Raw genomic sequence first — 25,069 nt, forward strand, 5'->3', positions numbered from 1 at the left:
GTTATGAAGAGAAGGATGATGGTCTAGTCTATAAGCTTGAGAAGTCACTTTATGGTCTTAGGCAATCTGGGCGTAACTGGAACAGAGTGCTACATGACTGTCTAACTGGGGACGGGTTCACACAAAACCCAGCCGACCACTGTGTTTATGCAAAAGAGTCAAAAGACGAAAAGGTGATCATAATCATATGGGTCGATGACTTGATCATTGCAGCCAGCAATGAGAAGGTTCTAAGAGAAGTGAAAGAGATGCTCGCAGGAAAGTTTAAGATGAAAGATCTGGGTTGCCTTAAACATTTTCTGGGTATCGATTTCTGTCAGTCAAATGGATGTGTAAAAATGTCACAAGAAAGGTACATTAACAAGGTGTTACAGCGTTTTAACATGCAAAACTGTAGAACTAGAGAAACACCCTGTGATCAGAAGCTTGAATACTCTGAGGATGCTGTAAAGATGGATGATGTCAGACTGTACAGGGAGGCTGTAGGCAGCCTGATATACCTATCCACTTGTACCAGACCAGACTTGAGCTTTGTGGTGAGTAGATTATCACAGTATTTTGCAGATTCTACAGAGGAGCAGTGGGTTACTGTGAAACATGTTCTAAGATATCTCAAAGGCACTGCTGATAAAGGTCTATGTTTCAGAAGGAACGATAGTGAGAAACTAGGCATACAAGCCTATAGTGATGCTGACTGGGCATCTGATACCAGCGACAGGCGCAGTACCACAGGGTACTGTGTATATCTCAATAAAACCAACTCACTAGTGTCATGGAAAACGAAGAAACAACCTACGGTTGCACTCTCAACATGTGAGGCAGAATACATGGCACTGGCTTCTACCATACAAGAGTGTTTATACCTAGAGCAGTTGCTAGAGGGTATTGACAGTTACAAGTATACACAGCCAATTGTACACGAGGACAACCAGGGAACAATTGCTCTCGCTAAAAACCCTGTAAGCAGACAGAGGGCTAAACATGTGGATATAAAATACCACTTTATCAGGTCCACTGTAAGTGAGGGGAGAGTAACTTTGGTTTATTGTCCTACGGATGATATGGTTGCTGACATTATGACCAAACCTGTAACCAAGATGAAACTGCAGAAGTTTGAATCTGTTATTTTTGGAGTTTGAAATGTGTAAGACACAGAGTCCACATTGATTTTTGTTTCTGTTTATTGGTAGCAGAGAGTTCATTTATTTTGTTCCGTATTGAATTCAAGAACCTGTGAACAAGTGGGGGTGTTGAATGTCAATGACAGATATGTCCACAGTTCTATTTATGTGTTCTGTATTACTGACTGAGTAAGAGTTTTGCCATAGGAGGGCGCTGTTGTGCAATTTATTTGTGTTACTTCTGGGCTACTATACCTGGCGCTTCCTTCCTGTGAGCGCAAATGTTTACATCGAGTGTCGAGCTGTAGTCGCACAGAGCCAGACGTGTGGCCAGCAGCAATATTAAATAAAGTATGCCTTGAAGGCTAAAGATTATCTCTCTTCGTCATCATCTTTTCCTCCCGAATGCAACGTGCTGCTTAATGGAAAAACGCAACAGCTGGGAGCTTCTTTTAGGCAGTTGAAGCAGATTAAGCTGCATTCATGCCAAAAATGCTCTCTCATCTTAGATTTTGCTCAAAATGTATGAATTTGACCTAAACATAGTGTGGAAACATGGTTTCTCTTGTTTCATCATTCATTTCAGTCAGACGTCTTATCTAGCCAGATCACGCGATTTCGAGCGCTCGGAGCTTATTTTAGGCAGTTAGAGCAGATGAAGCTGTATTCAAGCCAAAAATGCTTTCTCAGCTTAGATTTTTCTCAAAATATATAAATTTGACCTAAACATAGTGTGGAAAAAATGGTTTCACTTGTTTCATCATTCATTTCAGTCAGACGTCTTTTCTTGCCAAATTAAGCGATGTAGAGCGCTGGGAGCCTGTTTTAGGCAGTTAGAGAAGATGAAGCTGTATTCAAGCCAAAAATGCTTTCTCAGCTTAGATTTTGCTCAAAATGTATGAATTTGACCTAAAAATAGTGTTGAAAAATGGTTTCACTTGTTTCATCATTCATTTCAGTCAGACGTCTTTTCTTGCCAAATCAAGCGATTTAGAGCGCTGGGAGCTTGTTTTAGGCAGTTAAAGCAGATTAAGCTGTATTCATGCCAAAAATGCTTTCTTAGCTTAGATTTTGCTCAAAATGTATGAATTTGACCTAAACATCGTGTGGAAACATGGTTTCTCTTGTTTCATCATTCATTCCATTCAGACGTCTTATCAAGCCAAATCAAGCGATTTGGAGCGCTGGGAGCTTATTTCAGGCAGTTAGAGCAGATGAAGCTGTATTCAAGCCAAAAATGCTTTCTCAGCTTAGATTTTTCTCAAAATATATAAATTTGACCTAAACATAGTGTGGAAAAAATGGTTTCACTTGTTTCATCATTCATCTCAGTCAAACGTCTTCATTTGCCAAATCTAGCGATTTAGAGCGCTGGGAGCTTGTTTTCGGCCGTTAGAGCAGATCAAGCTGTATTCAAGCCAAAAATGCTTTCTCAGCTTAGATTTTGCTCAAAATGTATGAATTTGACCTAGACAAAGTGTCGAAACTTGGTTTCACTTGTTTCATCATTCATTTCAGTCAGACGTCTTTTCTTGCCAAATCAAGCGATTTAGAGCTGGGAGCTTGTTTTAGGGAGTTAGAGCAGATTCATCTGTATTCAAGCCAAAAATGCTTTCTCAGCTTAGATTTTGCTCAAAATGTATGAATCTGATCTAAACATAGTGTGGAAACATGGTTTCACTTGTTTCATCATTCATTTCAGTCAGACGTCTTTTCTTGCCAAATCAAGCGATTAGGGCGCTGGGAGCTTAGTTTAGGCAGTTACAACAGATGAAGCTGTATTCAAGCCAAAAATGCTTTCTCAGCTTAGATTGTGCTCAAAATGTATTAATTTGACCTAAACATAGTGTGGAAACATGGTTTCACTTGTTTCATCATTCATTTCAGACAGACGTCTTTATTTGCCAAATCTAGCGATTTAGAGCACGGGGAGCTTGTTTTCGGCAGTTAGAGCAGATCAAGCTGTATTCAAGCCAAAAATGCTTTCCCAGCTTAGATTTTGCTGAAAATGTATGAATTTGACCTAAACATAATGTGGAAACATGGTTTCACTTGTTTCCTCATTCATTTCAGTCAGACGTCTTTTCTTGCCAAATCAAGCGAGTTTGAGCACTTTCTGTCAATAAAAGAGTAAAGTCAGATCTGTCTTTTCTGTAAGTTTAATCCAACCATCTGCAGATGGACTCACCACCCGGTCAAATTCATGAGCCGAGTGAATGAGCCCAGAGTAAAGGAGTGTTCACAATTTATACACAGATAACAACAAGGTCAGGGGAAGAGACAAGCACTCTCTGCGCCAGCAGTGATTAAGCTACACACATACCTACATACGACTATCCCAATCAGACAGGCTTCTCATCGACACAAGACATAAAGTTAAAACTTCATGACGCATGACCTGGGACTCTGTGCGAAGCATAAAATTTTCAGATATAAAACATGAGAAGAGGGCGACTTTCTATCTGAGTTTTGGCTGGTTCGTGACTCTATCACAATCATGTAGGGAAGAGGTTAGGTGTTCATACATTTGCATAAGATATCAGTCACATGAAGCAAGTTAGATAAATGTTAAGAAATCATATTCAACAAAATAGTTTAAAATTCATCAACCCATAATGAAAAGGTTTTTTCCCATCACAATTCCTCCCTTTGAGCATACTATGCTCACTACAGACTATATAAAAAAATTCCTTTGTAAGTAATAGTGAAGGATAAAAAAAATCAAGTCAGCTTGGAAAACAGATTCTTTTCACAGCTCAAAAGACATGCTCAAACATCAGTCATGATTATTCTACAATAAAGCACTATGGTGCCGTTTGCAGTGGCTGGCGTGAACCCAGGTGGCTCTCTCTGCGATCTTCACTGCCGTCTCCGTGGTCAGAAGCACTTGGAACGGACCGTTCCATCTGCGAATAACGACCCAATCCCCTGGCTCCAAATCATGCAGTTTGTGGGCTGCTGGGGCAGGCAGAGCGTCCTTAACCTGTTTGTGAATATCAGAAAGAACAGAGGACAGGTTTGCACAATACCACAACATTTCATCCTCACACTGACCTGTCCCTGGGAGCTGTCTCGTGCCGGGCCCAATCCCGGTGTGCAGAGGTCGACCAAACAAGATTTCAAAAGGGCTAAGGTTGTTTTTAGCTCTGATTCTAGCCCTCATGTGCATGAGGACGGTTGGCAAGGCTTTGGTCCATGACAGACCTGTTTCTTCGCAACATTTAGCAAGCTTGTTTTTCAGGGTGCCATTTTCTCTTTCTACGGCACCTCCGCTTGCTGGGTGGTAGGCGCAGTGCCGTTTTAGGTCAATACCTAAGTAGTCCCCCACACTTTTCAGGGCTGTATTTACAAAAGGTGTGCCATTATCACTGGATATTTTAGCTGGAATTCCCCAACGTGGGATGATTTCTGTGATTAAAGCTTTTGCAACTGCTGCCGCATCCTGTTTGGATGTAGGGAAAGCTTCCACCCACTTAGAAAACATGTCGACCACCACGAGACAGTATTTCTTTCCCTCACTAGGTGTTAGTTCAATGAAATCCATTTGTAAATGCTTGAATGGTCTTTCAGGGGGTGGATGGGCACCCTGTTGCGTCCGAAGACCTCCCCCTGCATTGTTTGTGGCACAGATCACACACCTTTTGCAAAAAGTTTGGGAGAAGGCTGAGAAGCCCTTTGTGAACCAATATCTTTGTATCTCACTCATCATTCCCCCTTTTGACACATGATCTCATCCATGTGTCAACGTAGCATAGTGAGGAAAAAGATATTTGGGCAAGCACGGTTTGTAGTTAGGACCATACCAAACATTCTCTTTGACAGCGCAACCAGCTTGCCTCCAGTTGGCCGCCTCCTGTGGAGTGGCTTTCGCTTGTAGTTCCTGCAGATCTGCGAAAGGTGTCAGTGGTGAGGCAGGGATAACAACACATTGTTTTGTTAGTCGCTGCTTAGCTGCTGTCTTCGCAATAGCGTCTGCTCTGGCGTTTCCCTGTGAAATGAGGTCGGGTTTGTTAGTGTGAGCTTCACATTTACAGACAGCGATTTGTTTTGGTAGCAGCAGAGCATCGAGGAGGGAGGCAACAAATGTGTGATGTGCAATTGGCTTTCCTGAAGCCGTCAGGAATTTTCTGTTTGCCCAAATTTGGCCAAATGAATGACAAACTCCCCAGGCATAATGACTGTCTGTGAAAATGTTAACAGACTTGTCCTTGGCCAATGTGCATGCTTTCGTTTAGGCTACAAGCTCTGCGGCTTGAGCGGAGTAGTTTGAGGGGAGAGGTTCAGCTAGAACAATGTCATGTAATGTTGTGACTGCAAAACCTGTTTGGTTCTTTCCTGTCCCTGGGTCCCTTGATGCTGAGCCATCCACAAACAGTTCCAGGCCTGCATTCTGAAGTGGCACTTCCTGCAGATCAGATCTAGGAGAGCAGACTTCATTAATGATAGCAACACAGTTGTGTGCCTCTCCATCGTCAGCTGTGGGAAGAAGGGTAGCAGGATTAAGAACTGTACATCGTTTCACAGTAATGTTTGGGAGCTCTAGCAGAATGGTGTTGTATCTCAGCCACCTAGCAGCTGAGAGATGAGAGGTTTTCTGCTCGAGCAAAATCAAGGAGACAGCGTGGGGCACCAGCAGTGTCAGATCAGAATACCCTACAATGTCATGAGAGGCCATCACTTCTTTCTCTGCAGCAGCCACAGCTCTGAGGCAGGCAGGCAAGCCTGCCGCCACTGAATCAAGTTTTGATGAAAAGTACGCTACAGGCCTGTTGCGGCCCCCGTGGTCTTGTAGCAATACGGAAGTCATGTACCCACCCTCTCCGTCGACTGTCTGGGTGAAAGGTCTTGAGCAGTCGGGCAGGCCCAGAGTCGGGGGAGACTGCAGGGCCAGTTTGAGGTCAGTGAATGCTTTGTCAGCGTCAGTCACCCACTCAACTTTGTCGTTCGCATTGAGGCCTTTCCCATGGGCGATTGCTGCCAATGGTGCCTCTATTTCGGCGTAGTTCAGGATCCATTGTCTGCAATATGACGTCATACCCAAAAAACTCATTACTTGCTTTTTGGTGTGAGGCCTCGGAACAGACTGGATTGCAGCTATTCTGGAGGGAGAGAGAGTCTTCCCTTCCCTTGTGATCACATGACCTAGGAAAACAACTTTCTCACAGGCAAACTGCAGCTTTGACAGGCTTGCTTTGTGTCCGTTATCAGCCAGATGGGAGAGCAAGGCCACTGTGTCTGCTACACAGGCTTCTCTGGTGGGAGAGCAAATCAACAGATCATCCACATATCATCATCATCGCACTATTGCTGGGCAGCTTTAAAGAATCCAAATTGTGTTAAAAATTGTTGGTGACTCAGACAGGCCCTGGCACAAGTGCGTGAATGTGTAGGTCTTATTTTCAAACGTAAACGCAAACCAGAATTGGCTGTCTGGGTGAACAGGAATGCTGAAGAAAGCATTGGCTAGATCAACAACAGAGAACCACTTACTGTCGGGTGGAACTTGTGAGAGAATGGTGTGAGGGTTAGGGATGGTTGGCGCGCGTGCATGAATGGCTGCATTTACTGCTTGTAGGTCTTGTACAAACCTCCATTCGTCGGGCTGGCGTCGTTCTCTGGGCAGTTGTCTTGCCAATGTCCCACTTTTCCAAATCTATGACAGGCGCCAGGGCGTTTTTTGAATCTGCCCCAGCGTCCCTTTCCTCGTCCTCGTCCGCGTTCGCGACCCCTCGCTTGGTGCTCGTAGCATGCCAACTGAGCCAATTGGAGTCTTTCTGTCAAGCCTATCGCCTTTCGGTTCTTTTCGTCGTTGAGGAACTTTTCTGCGTGGTTGGCCCATTCCTCAACGGTTTCGAGATTTGCATTGTCCCAGTTCACACATTGTTCTCTCACCATTCTGCTGATCTCTGGCTTCATGCCATTCGTGAAGCAGTCCCGTTGCTGGGCCTCCCAGGGAGTGACTTCATGGATACCTCCCATGACTCGGGGCTTCGCCACTGTGTGTGGCGTGGACTGCGGTGAGTCTGACCAGATAGTCCGCTAAGAGTTCATCGTCACGTTGTTTGCAGGCAGAAATCTTCCCCATGTCTAATTTCAGAGGGAAGGTCTGTCTGATTCTGTAACATAGTCCTCCAATGACGTCGTTGCTGGCCCAGTCAGAGTTCTCTACCCTAATGTCCTCCACGGGGTAGTCGCCCACAACTCGGGCCCACATTGTACCCATCTGAACCATCAGCAGGCGTTGCAGTTCAGCAGTGGTGGGCTTGAACTGTCCGCAAAAGGTCATGAGCTGAATCACAAACTCCGCTCCCCCATTGCGGACGTCTGGAAGCGACGCAGCAGCGTCCTTCATGTCACTGTATGTCCAAGGCCTATAAACCAGCTGCACTCAACTCTCACTCCCCGCCACCTCCACCATGGGAGCCTGGAATTCTGTCTTCAGGGGGTTGTACACAGAGTTGCTCCGTGTGTGGTGAGGGCTGTGGCTGACGGTGGCATACGGTGGTGGTGTGTTTAGGCTCTCAACCACCAGCGATCGCCTCCCTCTGCCCCGCCCTGGGTGGAATTCTCACCGTACAATGGGTGGTGGGTGTCGTAGGAAGGCGGGCGGCGCGGAGGACATCCCAGCTGCTAGTCCGTAGTCTCCGGGCGCTGGGATGGTTGGTTGGCTGTAGGCTACTGGTTCCCAGTTCACGTCCGGTGGCCCTGGAGTCTTCTCGTGGCGTGCAGACAGTGCAGGTGGTGCAGATGGTGCAGACGACTTAGCCGGAGCCGAGTCCAGATCGGGATCTAGTTTGAGACACTGAGACTGAGAGGTTAGAGGAGCTGGCCCTGCCTGCCTGTTCTTATCCCTGTGAAAAGCTTCCTCCTGCCAATTTGTGAAAGCTTCCCAATCTGGTTCAAATGTCTGTTTGTTCTTTCCCCTCTTCCCTTTTTTCTCCTTGCTTTCCCTTTCCATTTGTTTTAGTTTGCTTTTTAAGGTGGCAAGTTGTTTGGTGCTAAAACTGCCAGCACTTGGAAACCCACACTCTCGGACCCACACATCAAGTTGATCCGCACTCTTCTTACCGTAATTGGCAATCATGCTGAATGTGAGGGGAGGTCAGCTTGAGTGGATAATCGTCCCCCTGAATTTTGCTGTTTCCTGAGCCCATTTTGGTTTTTATTACCCCCGAATTGATTATAAAAAATTGCTAAAGGAAACAAGGCATTGTTAAAATTATTTTTCTTTCACTCGGGTGGATATGAGACCAAGGAGCGGTAAAATCAACAAAAGAAATGGATAAAAGGCAATGCAATGACCTAGACAACTGTTTTCTAATAAACACCCAATAACTGCAGAATTTGTAACTTCGGGAAAAACCCAATAGAGACAACAACTTACACAAAAACAAACTGGAGATAGACAATTTACACATGCACACTCCCTTTCCGTCCGGCACCTTTTTTTTTCCTTCTAATTTCTAAAGTCACTCAGAGGAGGGAAAGAAAGGAAAAAGACGCATAGGAAAGAAATGAAATGTTAGTTCTGTCTGTGTCTGAGCAGGCCCTTGGCACTGCGACCCACTTTGAGAAATTACTTTCCCCCTAACGAGAGAGAGGGACAAATCCGGGCATCTACTAGAGATCGGGCCTTCAAAGTTTATTCAAACAATGGCAATTTCCCACGTGATATGCTCTACTCCCAAGAAGGAAAATCTCAGTGCTCGCTGGCTCTCAGTTCCTCTCTATCACAAACCAGAGTTCTCTAGAAAAACTCACAGGGACTGAAACCCTTTTGAAGCTTCCTTGATTCTACAGCGGCTCGAAACCCAAAACTGCCCTGTGGACACGTCTGTCACGCCCACCCAAAAGTGGCGAGAATCGATTCAAGTACATACACACAAATTTTCTGAAGCTTCCTTGATTCTACAGCGGTTCGAAAACCCAAACCTGTCCTGTTGACACACCTGTCACGCCCACCCGAAAGTGGCAAGAATCGATTCAAGTACGTACACACACACGTGATGGTCTGTTGAATATTGGCTTACCAAGAAGACAGCTTCCACACGGTTCTGTAGATCACAGCTGTGAGCAAGCCACCTTGTCTCAGGCGTCAGGCCCTCACGTCTCTGCTCCTTTGATGGCGAGGTTGAGATTTTGGAGTCCGAGCTCCCGGGTACCTTTTGAACCGTCTGCACTGAGTTTAAGGGTCTCTCTCACAGAAGTGATCCCATCACTCGTTGCCAAATTGTGGCGGAAATTTCTGTCAATAAAAGAGTAAAGTCAGATCTATCTTTTCTGTAAGTTTAATCCAACCATCTGCAGATGTACTCACCAACCAGTCAAATTCATGAGCCAAGTGAATGAGCCCAGAGTAAAGGAGTCTTCACAATTTATACACAGATAACAACAAGGTCAGGGGACGAGACAAGCACTGTCGGCGCCAGCAGTGATTAAGCTACACACATACGTACATACGACTATCCCAATCAGACAGGCTTCTCATCGACACAAGACATAAAGTTAAAACTTTAGCAAGCCCCCTGGTACCTGCCTAACTCCAAACTAAACCTAACTATCTTCTGAGACATGCTGGGCTCGAGGCTTCTTTAAAGCAGAACTTCAGTAAACCTCAGCCATATGACCAAGGCCCTTTTTCAATTTTGGAGAAAGATTCCCAGTTGAAAACTTGGCGGTTTGTACACAATCGCTATTAGCACTTTGACTGGAGCCTCAATTTTAAGGACAACAAACTCCTCTACAGTACATCTTTTGATGTACACTGAGTCATCTGAGGGACCTAAGATTTTTTTGCAGTATCTCTGTCCTGCTGTAGTATTGTCCAGCAGGAGTCCAATCATCTTCACGCCTTCAGGTTCTCTAATTACAATGTTAGAAATGGTTCCAAATGTACCGTTCACAAGGCCGTCTTCCACATCTAAATTTCGGATCAACATAACGCGTACTCCTTGAGCAGCCATTATGTTGTTGGGCAAATCTCGCTTGTGTCCTTTAATTTCCCCAGACACAAACGTCATGCAGCCAGTTCTGGGGTCTTTTTGAAAATCACGAGCTGCAACGCCAATCGCATCCTTGAAGGAAGCAGTTACTTTGTCTGCGTTGTGACGGTCTACTTCTTTGTTTGTGGCGTAGATGTGTAGACTCAGTGCTGGGCAATGCAGACTATCAGCCACTGCCTGCGTAAGCAAGAGCCTGTCTTCATCTAACAAAGATTCTTCCTTTTGCTTCACCCTGAGACGGTTCAAGAGTTCAGCAAAAGCTCGATCGTCTTTCTGTCGCATGATCTCTGTCAGGGAGACCATTTTGAAGTTATCCTTCCAGAGATCAAACTCAGTCTTCTCGTACACACACCTTTACCCCTTTACCAAGGGGCGGCAGTTGATAATAGTCACCTACAGCAAGGACAGACATGCCTCCAAATGGCTTCCAATTACCCCTGATCTGCTGAAATCGCCAATGCACGTAGGCAAATAGCTCTTAAGAATCAGAATCAGAATCAGAATCAGAAAAAGCTTTATTGCCAAGTACGATTTTACACTTACGAGGAATTTGTTGTGGTGATATTGGTGCAAGCATCAAATAACTATTAAGTGAAAATATAACAAATTAACAATAGAAACTATTTAAAGAATAGAAAATATAACAAATTAACAATATAAACTATTTTAAAAAAGTAGAAAATATAACTATACAATATAAATATATATACACAATCTGTTTTTTGGGTAAAAGGATAAAAGGAGCAGACCAGCTGGCAGAGACCATGAGACCATGGACATCTCATCGATGATGAGAATCTCAGCGTTCGCCAGTGTTGCTCTGACTTCGTCGAGTGCATTCCCAAGACCTTGATAAGGTGACTTCAAGGACCTTGGTAATTTGAGAATGGAGTGCAACGTGTTGCCTGATATGTTAAATGCTGCTGTACCTGTGAATGCGGTCAGCAGCACTGCGGGTTGGGACATGTCTGCATGGTCCCGAAATCTCGGGAGCTCACGCAGAATTCTCGTAGCCTCGTGGTGAATGCACTTAATCACATGCGATTTGCCACATCCAGCCCCTCCCAACAGGAAGTAATAAAATGGTTTTGGATTGTGGCCCCAGACTAGTTCAAAGCACCACTGTCGAACAGTGTAGAAAACGGAAGCCTGAGTTTCGTTCAGACTTTGGTACATTTTCCTAACAAAGTCTGGACTCAACTCTGGAGCATCTATTCTAGGCATAGAGCTCCCCTTGTCCTTCTTAGTGCCGAATTCTGGGACATCTTCACCGTTTTGCTCCTGATCGCGAGGTTCACATTCAGCCAGGCACTCCAGCCGGTCAACTTCAACTTCGGGCGCAAAAGAGTTCCAAGCATTCACGAGACGACTGCACACCTGAAGCTGCTGAAACGCAGCTTCCATGTTTTTTCCTTGGCCCTCATAACGTTTTTTGTTGTGCCTCACTATTTCCTCTACTCTCATACCCCACTTGTCGCTACGCTTATAAAACTCTTTATAAGTGGGGTGCGCTTTATCTCTTGGATCGGCGTCGGATCGATGTGGGAGATAAAGTTTCAGCAATCTTCTATAAAACTTCTCTGGAGTTTTTTCCTCAGAGAAGCGAGTAAATCTAATGATTGCTGGTTTTCCTACGGTTCTCTTTTGAATAAATCCTTCATCGTTCAACAATGGAATGGCATTCAGGCTTTCTGTTTGCCGGCCGTAGACTACCCTGTAGTCTGACGCGAACTCGTCCAGGCACATACGTTCAAACTCTTGCATGAGAGGTCTGTTGACGTATTTTTCAGGCAACCCCGACATCCATACTTCCACTGATCCGGGTTCCATTCTTTCCAGTCTACTCATAGGGTGACTCATTTTCAGACCTTCCTCGTTGGTCTGAATAAACACCACGGATCGGGAGCACTTCTTGAGGCGTAAGCTGCAGGTACGGGCTACAGCCTCTTGAGCGCTGACCTCTCTGTGTTTAGAGTAGGCCTGCATAATTTGTTTCATTTCGTCGTGCTTGTTAACATCAGATGTCTTAACATCTTTGATGACGTTCTTAAGGAATTCCGTCATCTCGTGCTCCGGTTTCGCTACATATGACATCATGTACATGATGCAGCTGTAGTCGTCTATGACGTACTGGATGTCCATGTTTGCGTTCCACGCTCTAAGCAAATCAGGATTGTAGGCATTAACCCAACAATCATTTGGATGGCGCCTCAGCATCACGACATGGGTGTTTGCCAGGCGCTGCGCGGCGGCAAAGTATTGCTCGTAAGTTAAGTTGCACTGGCAAAGCAAGTCTGTCAAACTTCTGAACGAAGCGCCTGGATCCATAAGCACATCTCTAACTGGTTGGAGCGTTTGTTTAGCCAATTTTTGCATTTCTGCGAGGGCCCTTTTCTGCTCTGCTATTTGCGCTTCGAAGTCTGCATCATCTTGGTCCTCTTTTTGGTGGCAATTAATTGTGGGGGGCCTGGTGATGAATGTTTTATCCATCGGTAGTTTTGGAAAGCCGAACCTGCAGGCTACATTTCCCTTCTTACAGGACTTTGAATGTTTCCTGCTGTGCACCTGAACCTCTGACACTATTTTGTGGAGTTCCGGATCTGTGTCAGGGTCGGGCATTTTGCAACTAATGTATCTATCTATAAATTCCATGACGTGTCTGTCGGGGTCCTCTTCAAATTTAGGTGAATCTTTTATCCAAATGAGCATGTGGATGTGCGGGCTTCCCTTGGCTTGGAACTCAACGCGATAAAAATACTTCACCAATCGGTTGTGAAGGAGAGAGGATGCGGTTTGTCATGAGAGCCTCTACTCTCTTTTCAAACATGTGCATTACTGTGATGGGGTTACTTCTCAGAATGTCACATTTTGTTTTCCAATCCAAATCTGAAAACAGCCCTTGCTCACCTTGCTGAGCTTTGATGGCCTCTATGAACTCAGGCCATCTCATCTCAGCAGCAGAGAACGTGGTAAAAAATGTTGGTTTTCCAATTTGACGAACCATGGCGTGCACATCTTTAAGCGTTTTATTCCAATAGGCTGGAGTGCCTCTAAGAGGCTGTATGAACCTGGTTGCATCTTGGCTCATGATGAGTCTTTGGTTTTCGACTTTCCTTTGCGCATTTGTAGACATACTATTTGTCGCTAGGTTAGTCTCTGTAACAAACTGCGCAAAGAAAAGATAACAAAGGTAATAGAATTAAAGTAGAGGCTCGGGGACAGGGAGACGGTTCTAGCTTCATCTAACGTGTTCTCTCCTGTCGGAAATTGTACAGGAAAAGCCATGGCCTCCAACTTTGGTATGGTGAAAAAACCAACGGGTTTGTTGCCTTGCGCGGGTGCAACACTAAATACTCCATCGCCATATGAAAGAATTTCCTGTGCAATGTCGGGGGGCTGCATGCAAGTGTCCAGGGAGAGGCCTGGTCTCAGCTCCTCCTGTTCTTCCTCATCTGCCTCTAACTGTCCCGGCTCGTTTTGGCTTTTAAAAATTTCCTCCAAATCGACATCCCTATCTTCCTCTGGAATGCTGGGCTCCTTTTCTTGTCTGAGCTCCTCTTCCTGTCTGGGTTCCTCTTCTTCGAGCAGAAAGTCAAAAGTTGCAGTCTCATCGATAAACACATCTTTATATTCTGAATGTGTCTCTTTCAATTTCGCAAGGCCATTGAGCACATTCTTCATATTAACTTTGTAAAATTGCTTGTAACCTTTGTATTTGATGTGCCTTTTCAATTTCACTTGAAGCAGCTGCACTTCTGCTCTGGGCCTTGGGAGACTGTTGACGGTCGCTTCCAACTCTGATGGAACGCACACAACAGCTCCGTGGACTGCTCTCTGTTGGCCTTTTGGCAGAGCAACACTTTTTGCAAATGGCAAGATTTTTGCAATCAGCTGCCTCTCAAGCACATTAAGTGCAGCCAATTCTGGGGAGATGGGCGCCAACTCCAAATTGTTTACGACTGCCATGGGTGGTATGCATCCTCTGCTAAGGTGGCTGTCGCAGGTGTAGCATATCCACTCATGCAGTCTTTCTTGTGGCACAGAGCAAGGCGTAGAGCAGTCACTGTCACAAAAGTGAACATAGTTTCCTGTCAAGCATGCTGCTGCGACTTTTGTGTGTTTACAATATTTTCGTCTTTTGCATTCTTTGACCTGATTAGGAAACATGGTTCTGTTACAAACAGTACAAATGTATGTGGGTCCATGTCTAATGGACTCACGAAAGACAGCTATGGCTGCTTCCATCACCGGATCAATCAGGGGCTGGGGATGGTGGGGCACAGTTTGTCTGTATTTTCTCCTGATTCTAAGCGCTCTCTGCATCTTGTAAAATGTGCTAAAGGCAGCATTTGTGGCCAATTTGGTTCCTTCCTTGTATCTGTCTCGAACGTGTTTCTTTTGAGTGGTGCGGAATGTGGCATCCTTCCTTGTATCTGTCTCAAATGTGTTTCTTTTGAGTGGTGCGGAATGTGGCATCTTCCTTGTATCTATCTCGAATGTGTTTCTACTGTCTGGTGCAGAACGTGGCAACCTCCTTGTATCTATCTCGAATGTGTTTCTACTGTCTGGTGCGGAACGTGGCATCTGCCTTGTATCTATCTCGAATGTGTTTCTTTTGAGTGGTGCGGAACATGGCATCCTTCCTTGTATCTCTCTCGAATGTGTTTCTACTGTCTGGTGCGGAACATGGCATCTTCCTTGTATCTATCTCGAATGTGTTTCTACTGTCTGGTGTGGAACGTGGCATCCTCCTTGTATCTGTCTCGAATGTGTTTCAGTGGCATCCTCCTTGTATCTCTCTCGAATGTGTTTCTGTGGCATCCTCCTTGTACCTATCTCGAATGTGTTTCTACTTTCTGGTTCAGAATGTGGCATCCTCCTTGTATCTATCTCAAATGTGTTTCTGTGGCATCCTCCTTGTATCTACCTCGAATGTGTTTCTTTTGAGTGGTGCGGAACGTGGCATCCTTCCTTGTACCTATCTCGAATGTGTTTCTATTGTCTGGTGTGGAACGTGGCATCCTCCTTGTATCTATCTCGAATGTGTTTCTACTGCCTGGTGCGGAACGTGGCATCCTCCTTGTATCAATCTCGATTGTGTTTCTACTGTCTGGTGTGGAACGTGGAATCCTCCTTGTATCTATCTCGAATATGTTTCTGTGGCATCCTCCTTATATCTATCTCAAATGTGTTTCTACTGCCTGGTGCGGAACGTGGCATCCTCCTTGTATCAACCTCGAATATGTTTCTACTGTCTGGTGCGGAACGTGGCATCCTCCTTGTATCTATCTCGAATGTGTTTCTTTAGAGTGGTGCGGAACGTGGCATCCTTCCTATCCTTCCTGTTTCTGTGGCGTCCTCCTTGGATCTATGTCGAATGTGTTTCTGTGGCATCCTCCTTGTATCTATCTCAAATGTGTTTCTTTTGAGTGGTGCGGAACGTGGCATCCTTCCTTGTATCTATCTCGAATGTGTTCCTACTGTCTGGTGCGGAATGTGGCATCTTCCTTGTACCTATCTCAACTGTGTTTCTACTGTCTAGTGCGGAACGTGGCATCCTCCTTGTATCTATCTCAAATGTGTTTCTGTGGCATCCTCCTTGTATCTATCTCGGATGTGTTTCTTTTGAGTGGTGCGGAATGTGGCATCCTTCCTTGTACCTTGATCGAATGTGTTTCTACTGTCTGGTGCGGAACGTGGCATCCTCCTTGTATCTATCTCGAATGTGTTTCTGTGGCTTCCTCCTTGTATCTATTTCGAATGTGTTTCTGTGGCATCCTCCTTGTATCTATCTCGAATGTGTTTCTACTGTCTGGTGCGGAACGTGGCATGCTCCTTGTATCTATCTCGAATGTGTACTGTCTGGTGCGGAAAGTCGCATCTTCCTTGTACCTATCTCGAAGGTGTTTCTGTGAGATCCTCCTTGTATCTATCTCGAATGTGTTTCTGTGGCATCCTCCTTGTACCTATCTCGAATGTGTTTCTACTTTCTGGTTAAGAATATGGCATCCTCCTTGTATATATCTCAAATGTGTTTCTGTGGCATCCTCCTTGTATCTATCTCGAATGTGTTTCTTTTGAGTGGTGCGGAACGTGGCATCCTTCCTTGTACCTGTCTCGAATGTGTTTCTATTGTCTGATGTGGAACGTGGCATCCTCCTTGTATCTATCTCGAATGTGTTTCTACTGCCTGGTGCGGAACGTGGCATCCTCCTTGTATCAATCTCGATTGTGTTTCTACTGTCTGGTGTGGAACGTGGAATCCTCCTTGTATCTATCTCGAATGTGTTTCTGTGGCATCCTCCTTGTATCTATCTCGAATGTGTTTCTGTGGCATCCCCCTTGTATCTATCTCAAATGTGTTTCTTTTGAGTGGTGCAGAATGTGGCATCCTTCCTTGTACCTTGATCGAATGTGTTTCTACTGTCTGGTGCGGAACGTGGCATCCTCCTTGTATCTATCTCAAATGTCTTTCTCTTGAGTGGTGCGGAACGTGGCATCCTTCCTTGTATCTATCTCGAATGTGCACTGTCTGGTGCGGAAAGTCGCATCTTCCTTGTACCTATCTCGAATGTATTTCTGTGACATCCTCCTTGTATCTATCTCGAATGTGTTTCTGTGGCATCCTCCTTGTACCTATCTCGAATGTGTTTCTACTGTCTAGTGCAGGACGTGGCATGCTCCTTGTATCTATCTCGAATGTGTTTCTGTGGCATCCTCCATGTGTCTATTTCGAATGTGTTTCTTTTGAGTGGTGCGGAACGTGGCATCCTTCCTCGTACCTATCTCGAATGTGTTTCTATTGTCTTGTGTGGAACGTGGCATCCTCCTTGTATCTATCTTGAATGTGTTTCTACTGCCTGGTGCGGAACGTGGCATCCTCCTTGTATTAATCTCGAATATGTTTCTACTGTCTGGTGCAGAACGTGGCATCTTCCTTGTATCTATCTCGAATGTGTTTCTTTAGAGTGGTGCGGAACGTGGCATCCTCCTTGTACCTATCTCGAATATGTTTCTACTGTCTGGTGCGGAACTTGGCATCCTCTTTGTATCTATCTCGAATGTGTTTCTGTGGCATCCTCCTTGTATCTACCTCAAATGTGTTTCTTTTGAGTGGTGCGGAACGTGGCATCCTTCCTTGTATCTATCTCGAATGTGTTTCTACTGTCTGGTGCGGAACGTGGCTTCCTCCTTGTATCTATCTCAAATGTGTTTCTGTGACATCCCCCTTCTATCTATCTTGAATGTGTTTCTTTTGAGTGGTGTGGAACGTGGCATCCCTCATTGGACCTTGATCGAATGTGTTTCTACTGTCTGGTGCGGAACGTGGCATCCTCCTTGTATCTATCTCAAATGTGTTTCTGTGGCATCCTCCTTGTATCCATCTCAAATGTGTTTCTACTGTCTGGTGCGGAACGTGGCATGCTCCTTGTATCTATCTCGAATGGGTACTGTCTGGTGCGGAAAGTCGCATCTTCCTTGTACCTATCTCGAATGTGTTTCTGTGGCATCCTCCTTGTATCTATCTCGAATGTGTTTCTGCTGTCTGGTGCGGAACGTGGCATCTTCCTTGTATCAATCTCGAACATGTTTCTACTGTCTGGTGCAGAACATGGCATCTTCCTTGTATCTATCTCGAATGTGTTTCTCTAGAGTGGTGCAGAATGTGGCATCCTTCCTTGTACCTTGATCGAATGTGTTTCTACTGTCTGGTGCGGAACGTGGCATCCTCCTTGTATCTATCTCAAATGTCTTTCTCTTGAGTGGTGCGGAACGTGGCATCCTTCCTTGTATCTATCTCGAATGTGCACTGTCTGGTGCGGAAAGTCGCATCTTCCTTGTACCTATCTCGAATGTATTTCTGTGACATCCTCCTTGTATCTATCTCGAATGTGTTTCTGTGGCATCCTCCTTGTACCTATCTCGAATGTGTTTCTACTGTCTAGTGCAGGACGTGGCATGCTCCTTGTATCTATCTCGAATGTGTTTCTGTGGCATCCTCCATGTGTCTATTTCGAATGTGTTTCTTTTGAGTGGTGCGGAACGTGGCATCCTTCCTCGTACCTATCTCGAATGTGTTTCTATTGTCTTGTGTGGAACGTGGCATCCTCCTTGTATCTATCTTGAATGTGTTTCTACTGCCTGGTGCGGAACGTGGCATCCTCCTTGTATTAATCTCGAATATGTTTCTACTGTCTGGTGCAGAACGTGGCATCTTCCTTGTATCTATCTCGAATGTGTTTCTTTAGAGTGGTGCGGAACGTGGCATCCTCCTTGTACCTATCTCGAATATGTTTCTACTGTCTGGTGCGGAACTTGGCATCCTCTTTGTATCTATCTCGAATGTGTTTCTGTGGCATCCTCCTTGTATCTACCTCAAATGTGTTTCTTTTGAGTGGTGCGGAACGTGGCATCCTTCCTTGTATCTATCTCGAATGTGTTTCTACTGTCTGGTGCGGAACGTGGCTTCCTCCTTGTATCTATCTCAAATGTGTTTCTGTGACATCCCCCTTCTATCTATCTTGAATGTGTTTCTTTTGAGTGGTGTGGAACGTGGCATCCCTCATTGTACCTTGATCGAATGTGTTTCTACTGTCTGGTGCGGAACGTGGCATCCTCCTTGTATCTATCTCAAATGTGTTTCTGTGGCATCCTCCTTGTATCCATCTCAAATGTGTTTCTACTGTCTGGTGCGGAACGTGGCATGCTCCTTGTATCTATCTCGAATGGGTACTGTCTGGTGCGGAAAGTCGCATCTTCCTTGTACCTATCTCGAATGTGTTTCTGTGGCATCCTCCTTGTATCTATCTCGAATGTGTTTCTGCTGTCTGGTGCGGAATGTGGCATCTTCCTTGTATCAATCTCGAACATGTTTCTACTGTCTGGTGCAGAACATGGCATCTTCCTTGTATCTATCTCGAATGTGTTTCTCTAGAGTGGTGCGGAACGTGGCATCCCTCCTTGTACCTTGATCGAATGTGTTTCTACTGTCTGGTGCGGAATGTGGCATCCTCCTTGTATCTATCTCGAATGTGTTTCTGTGGCATCCTCCTTGTATCTATCTCGAATGTGTTTCTACTGTCTGGTGCGGAACGTGGCATCCTTCCTTGTATCTATCTCGAATGTGTTTCTACTGTCTGGTGCGGAATGTGGCATCCTCCTTGTATCTATCTCGAATGTGTTTCTACTGTCTGGTGCGGAACGTGGCATCCTTCCTTGTATCTATCTCGAATGTGTTTCTACTGTCTGGTGCGGAATGTGGCATCTTCCTTGTATCTATCTCGAATGTGTTTCTACTGTCTGGTGCGGAACGTGGCATCCTCCTTGTATCTATCTCGAATGTGTTTCTATGGCATCCTCCTTGTATCTATCTCGAATGTGTTTCTGTGGCATCCTCCTTGTACCTATCTCGTATGTGTTTCTGCTTTCTGGCTCAGAATGTGGCATCCTCCTTGTAACTATCTCAAATGTGTTTCTGTGGATTCCTCCTTGTACCTATCTCGAATGTGTTTCTACTGTCTGGTGCGGAATGTGGCATCTTCCTTGTATCTATCTCGAATGTGTTTCAACTGTCTGGTGCGGAACGTGGCATCCTCCTTGTATCTATCTCGAATGTGTTTCTATGGCATCCTCCTTGTATCTATCTCGAATGTGTTTCTGTGGCATCCTCCTTGTACCTATCTCGTATGTGTTTCTGCTTTCTGGCTCAGAATGTGGCATCCTCCTTGTAACTATCTCAAATGTGTTTCTGTGGATTCCTCCTTGTACCTATCTCGAATGTGTTTCTACTGTCTGGTGCGGAACTTGGCATCCTCCTTGTATCTATCTCGAATGTGTTTCTGTGGCATCCTCCTTGTATCTATCTCGAATGTGTTTCTTTTGAGTGGTGCGGAACGTGGCATCCTTCCTTGTATCTATCTCGAATGTGTTTCTACTGTCTGGTGCGGAACGTGGCATCCTCCTTGTATCTATCTCAAATGTGTTTCTGTGGCATCCTCCTATCTATCTCGAATGTGTTTCTTTTGAGTGGTGCGGAACGTGGCATCCCTCCTTGTACCTTGATCGAATGTGTTTCTACTGTCTGGTGCGGAACGTGACATGCTCCTTGTATCTATCTCGAATGGGTACTGTCTGGTGCGGAAAGTTGCATCTTCCTTGTACCTATCTCGAATGTGTTTCTGTGGCATCCTCCTTGTATCTATCTCGAATGTGTTTCTACTGTCTGGTGCGGAATGTGGCATCTTCCTTGTATCAATCTCGAACATGTTTCTACTGTCTGGTGCAGAACATGGCATCTTCCTTGTATCTATCTCGAATGTGTTTCTCTAGAGTGGTGCGGAACGTGGCATCCTTCCTTGTACCTATCTCGAATGTGTTTCTACTGTCTGGTGCGGAACGTGGCATCCTCTTTGTATCTATCTCGAATGTGTTTCTGTGGCATCCTCCTTGTATCTATCTCGAATGTGTTTCTACTGTCTGGTGCGGAACGTGGCATGTTCCTTGTATCTATCTCAAATGGGTATTGTCTGGTGCGGAAAGTCGCATCTTCCTTGTACCTATCTCGAATGTGTTTCTGTGGCATCCTCCTTGTATCTATCTCGAATGTGTTTCTACTGTCTGGTGCGGAACGTGGCATGCTCCTTGTATCTATCTCGAATGTGCACTGTCTGGTGCGGAAAGTCCTTGTACCTATCTCGAATGTATTTCTGTGACATCCTCCTTGTATCTATCTCGAATGAGTTTCTGTGGCATCCTCCTTGTACCAATCTCGAATGTGTTTCTACTGTCTGGTGCGGAACGTGGCATCTTCCTTGTACCTATCTCGAATGTGTTTCTACTGTCTAGTGCAGGACGTGGCATGCTCCTTGTATCTATCTCGAATGTGTTTCTGTGGCATCCTCCATGTGTCTATTTCGAATGTGTTTCTTTTGAGTGGTGCGGAACGTGGCATCCTTCCTCGTACCTATCTCGAATGTGTTTCTATTGTCTTGTGTGGAACGTGGCATCCTCCTTGTATCTATCTTGAATGTGTTTCTACTGCCTGGTGCGGAACGTGGCATCCTCCTTGTATTAATCTCGAATATGTTTCTACTGTCTGGTGCAGAACGTGGCATCTTCCTTGTATCTATCTCGAATGTGTTTCTTTAGAGTGGTGCGGAACGTGGCATCCTCCTTGTACCTATCTCGAATATGTTTCTACTGTCTGGTGCGGAACTTGGCATCCTCTTTGTATCTATCTCGAATGTGTTTCTGTGGCATCCTCCTTGTATCTACCTCAAATGTGTTTCTTTTGAGTGGTGCGGAACGTGGCATCCTTCCTTGTATCTATCTCGAATGTGTTTCTACTGTCTGGTGCGGAACGTGGCTTCCTCCTTGTATCTATCTCAAATGTGTTTCTGTGACATCCCCCTTCTATCTATCTTGAATGTGTTTCTTTTGAGTGGTGTGGAACGTGGCATCCCTCATTGTACCTTGATCGAATGTGTTTCTACTGTCTGGTGCGGAACGTGGCATCCTCCTTGTATCTATCTCAAATGTGTTTCTGTGGCATCCTCCTTGTATCCATCTCAAATGTGTTTCTACTGTCTGGTGCGGAACGTGGCATGCTCCTTGTATCTATCTCGAATGGGTACTGTCTGGTGCGGAAAGTCGCATCTTCCTTGTACCTATCTCGAATGTGTTTCTGTGGCATCCTCCTTGTATCTATCTCGAATGTGTTTCTGCTGTCTGGTGCGGAATGTGGCATCTTCCTTGTATCAATCTCGAACATGTTTCTACTGTCTGGTGCAGAACATGGCATCTTCCTTGTATCTATCTCGAATGTGTTTCTCTAGAGTGGTGCGGAACGTGGCATCCCTCCTTGTACCTTGATCGAATGTGTTTCTACTGTCTGGTGCGGAATGTGGCATCCTCCTTGTATCTATCTCGAATGTGTTTCTGTGGCATCCTCCTTGTATCTATCTCGAATGTGTTTCTACTGTCTGGTGCGGAACGTGGCATCCTTCCTTGTATCTATCTCGAATGTGTTTCTACTGTCTGGTGCGGAATGTGGCATCCTCCTTGTATCTATCTCGAATGTGTTTCTACTGTCTGGTGCGGAACGTGGCATCCTTCCTTGTATCTATCTCGAATGTGTTTCTACTGTCTGGTGCGGAATGTGGCATCTTCCTTGTATCTATCTCGAATGTGTTTCTACTGTCTGGTGCGGAACGTGGCATCCTCCTTGTATCTATCTCGAATGTGTTTCTATGGCATCCTCCTTGTATCTATCTCGAATGTGTTTCTGTGGCATCCTCCTTGTACCTATCTCGTATGTGTTTCTGCTTTCTGGCTCAGAATGTGGCATCCTCCTTGTAACTATCTCAAATGTGTTTCTGTGGATTCCTCCTTGTACCTATCTCGAATGTGTTTCTACTGTCTGGTGCGGAATGTGGCATCTTCCTTGTATCTATCTCGAATGTGTTTCAACTGTCTGGTGCGGAACGTGGCATCCTCCTTGTATCTATCTCGAATGTGTTTCTATGGCATCCTCCTTGTATCTATCTCGAATGTGTTTCTGTGGCATCCTCCTTGTACCTATCTCGTATGTGTTTCTGCTTTCTGGCTCAGAATGTGGCATCCTCCTTGTAACTATCTCAAATGTGTTTCTGTGGATTCCTCCTTGTACCTATCTCGAATGTGTTTCTACTGTCTGGTGCGGAACTTGGCATCCTCCTTGTATCTATCTCGAATGTGTTTCTGTGGCATCCTCCTTGTATCTATCTCGAATGTGTTTCTTTTGAGTGGTGCGGAACGTGGCATCCTTCCTTGTATCTATCTCGAATGTGTTTCTACTGTCTGGTGCGGAACGTGGCATCCTCCTTGTATCTATCTCAAATGTGTTTCTGTGGCATCCTCCTATCTATCTCGAATGTGTTTCTTTTGAGTGGTGCGGAACGTGGCATCCCTCCTTGTACCTTGATCGAATGTGTTTCTACTGTCTGGTGCGGAACGTGACATGCTCCTTGTATCTATCTCGAATGGGTACTGTCTGGTGCGGAAAGTTGCATCTTCCTTGTACCTATCTCGAATGTGTTTCTGTGGCATCCTCCTTGTATCTATCTCGAATGTGTTTCTACTGTCTGGTGCGGAATGTGGCATCTTCCTTGTATCAATCTCGAACATGTTTCTACTGTCTGGTGCAGAACATGGCATCTTCCTTGTATCTATCTCGAATGTGTTTCTCTAGAGTGGTGCGGAACGTGGCATCCTTCCTTGTACCTATCTCGAATGTGTTTCTACTGTCTGGTGCGGAACGTGGCATCCTCTTTGTATCTATCTCGAATGTGTTTCTGTGGCATCCTCCTTGTATCTATCTCGAATGTGTTTCTACTGTCTGGTGCGGAACGTGGCATGTTCCTTGTATCTATCTCAAATGGGTATTGTCTGGTGCGGAAAGTCGCATCTTCCTTGTACCTATCTCGAATGTGTTTCTGTGGCATCCTCCTTGTATCTATCTCGAATGTGTTTCTACTGTCTGGTGCGGAACGTGGCATGCTCCTTGTATCTATCTCGAATGTGCACTGTCTGGTGCGGAAAGTCCTTGTACCTATCTCGAATGTATTTCTGTGACATCCTCCTTGTATCTATCTCGAATGAGTTTCTGTGGCATCCTCCTTGTACCAATCTCGAATGTGTTTCTACTGTCTGGTGCGGAACGTGGCATCTTCCTTGTACCTATCTCGAATGTGTTTCTACTGTCTAGTGCAGGACGTGGCATGCTCCTTGTATCTATCTCAAATGTGTTTCTGTGGCATCCTCCATGTGTCTATTTCGAATGTGTTTCTTTTGAGTGGTGCGGAACGTGGCATCCTTCCTCGTACCTATCTCGAATGTGTTTCTATTGTCTTGTGTGGAACGTGGCATCCTCCTTGTATCTATCTTGAATGTGTTTCTACTGCCTGGTGCGGAACGTGGCATCCTCCTTGTATTAATCTCGAATATGTTTCTACTGTCTGGTGCAGAACGTGGCATCTTCCTTGTATCTATCTCGAATGTGTTTCTTTAGAGTGGTGCGGAACGTGGCATCCTCCTTGTACCTATCTCGAATATGTTTCTACTGTCTGGTGCGGAACTTGGCATCCTCTTTGTATCTATCTCGAATGTGTTTCTGTGGCATCCTCCTTGTATCTACCTCAAATGTGTTTCTTTTGAGTGGTGCGGAACGTGGCATCCTTCCTTGTATCTATCTCGAATGTGTTTCTACTGTCTGGTGCGGAACGTGGCTTCCTCCTTGTATCTATCTCAAATGTGTTTCTGTGACATCCCCCTTCTATCTATCTTGAATGTGTTTCTTTTGAGTGGTGTGGAACGTGGCATCCCTCATTGTACCTTGATCGAATGTGTTTCTACTGTCTGGTGCGGAACGTGGCATCCTCCTTGTATCTATCTCAAATGTGTTTCTGTGGCATCCTCCTTGTATCCATCTCAAATGTGTTTCTACTGTCTGGTGCGGAACGTGGCATGCTCCTTGTATCTATCTCGAATGGGTACTGTCTGGTGCGGAAAGTCGCATCTTCCTTGTACCTATCTCGAATGTGTTTCTGTGGCATCCTCCTTGTATCTATCTCGAATGTGTTTCTGCTGTCTGGTGCGGAATGTGGCATCTTCCTTGTATCAATCTCGAACATGTTTCTACTGTCTGGTGCAGAACATGGCATCTTCCTTGTATCTATCTCGAATGTGTTTCTCTAGAGTGGTGCGGAACGTGGCATCCCTCCTTGTACCTTGATCGAATGTGTTTCTACTGTCTGGTGCGGAATGTGGCATCCTCCTTGTATCTATCTCGAATGTGTTTCTGTGGCATCCTCCTTGTATCTATCTCGAATGTGTTTCTACTGTCTGGTGCGGAACGTGGCATCCTTCCTTGTATCTATCTCGAATGTGTTTCTACTGTCTGGTGCGGAA

The 25,069-nt window shown here is 45.3% G+C and overlaps 2 protein-coding genes across 2 annotated transcripts in view; both read right to left on the bottom strand.

The window, feature by feature from the left end:
• Window positions 1–3,752: 3,752 nt before the first annotated feature.
• Window positions 3,753–25,069, bottom strand: part of LOC119012969 (formin-like protein 5) — a 35,899-nt gene continuing 14,582 nt past the window's right edge. Inside the window, exons 10-11 of the mRNA XM_037087250.1 lie at window positions 7,694–7,923; window positions 3,753–4,104 (exon numbers count right to left, since the gene is read on the bottom strand). Coding sequence (XP_036943145.1) covers window positions 3,999–4,104; window positions 7,694–7,923 — 336 coding nt within the window. The 3' untranslated portion in view covers window positions 3,753–3,998. The remainder of the gene's footprint in view (window positions 4,105–7,693; window positions 7,924–25,069) is intronic.
• Window positions 4,130–6,681, bottom strand: LOC119013013. The gene is made up of 2 exons (XM_037087312.1): window positions 5,442–6,681; window positions 4,130–5,109 (listed from the first exon to the last, which is right to left on the bottom strand). The coding sequence occupies exons 1-2, from the start codon at window positions 6,169–6,171 to the stop codon at window positions 5,069–5,071; spliced, it is 771 nt and encodes a 256-aa protein (XP_036943207.1). The 5' UTR covers window positions 6,172–6,681; the 3' UTR covers window positions 4,130–5,068.

This window comes from Acanthopagrus latus, chromosome 22 (genome assembly GCF_904848185.1).
Source record: "Acanthopagrus latus isolate v.2019 chromosome 22, fAcaLat1.1, whole genome shotgun sequence".
Lineage (NCBI taxonomy): Eukaryota > Metazoa > Chordata > Actinopteri > Spariformes > Sparidae > Acanthopagrus > Acanthopagrus latus.

Bases quoted from the DNA above. Each gene is read 5' to 3' on its own strand.
- LOC119013013 (XM_037087312.1), bottom strand. From the start codon at position 6,171: ATGAGTTTTTTGGGTATGACGTCATATTGCAGACAATGGATCCTGAAC. The intron at 5,110-5,441 runs GTTTTGCAGTCA...CTCATTTCACAG, and splicing joins GACAGGAAAGAACCAAACAG to GGAAACGCCAGAGCAGACGC.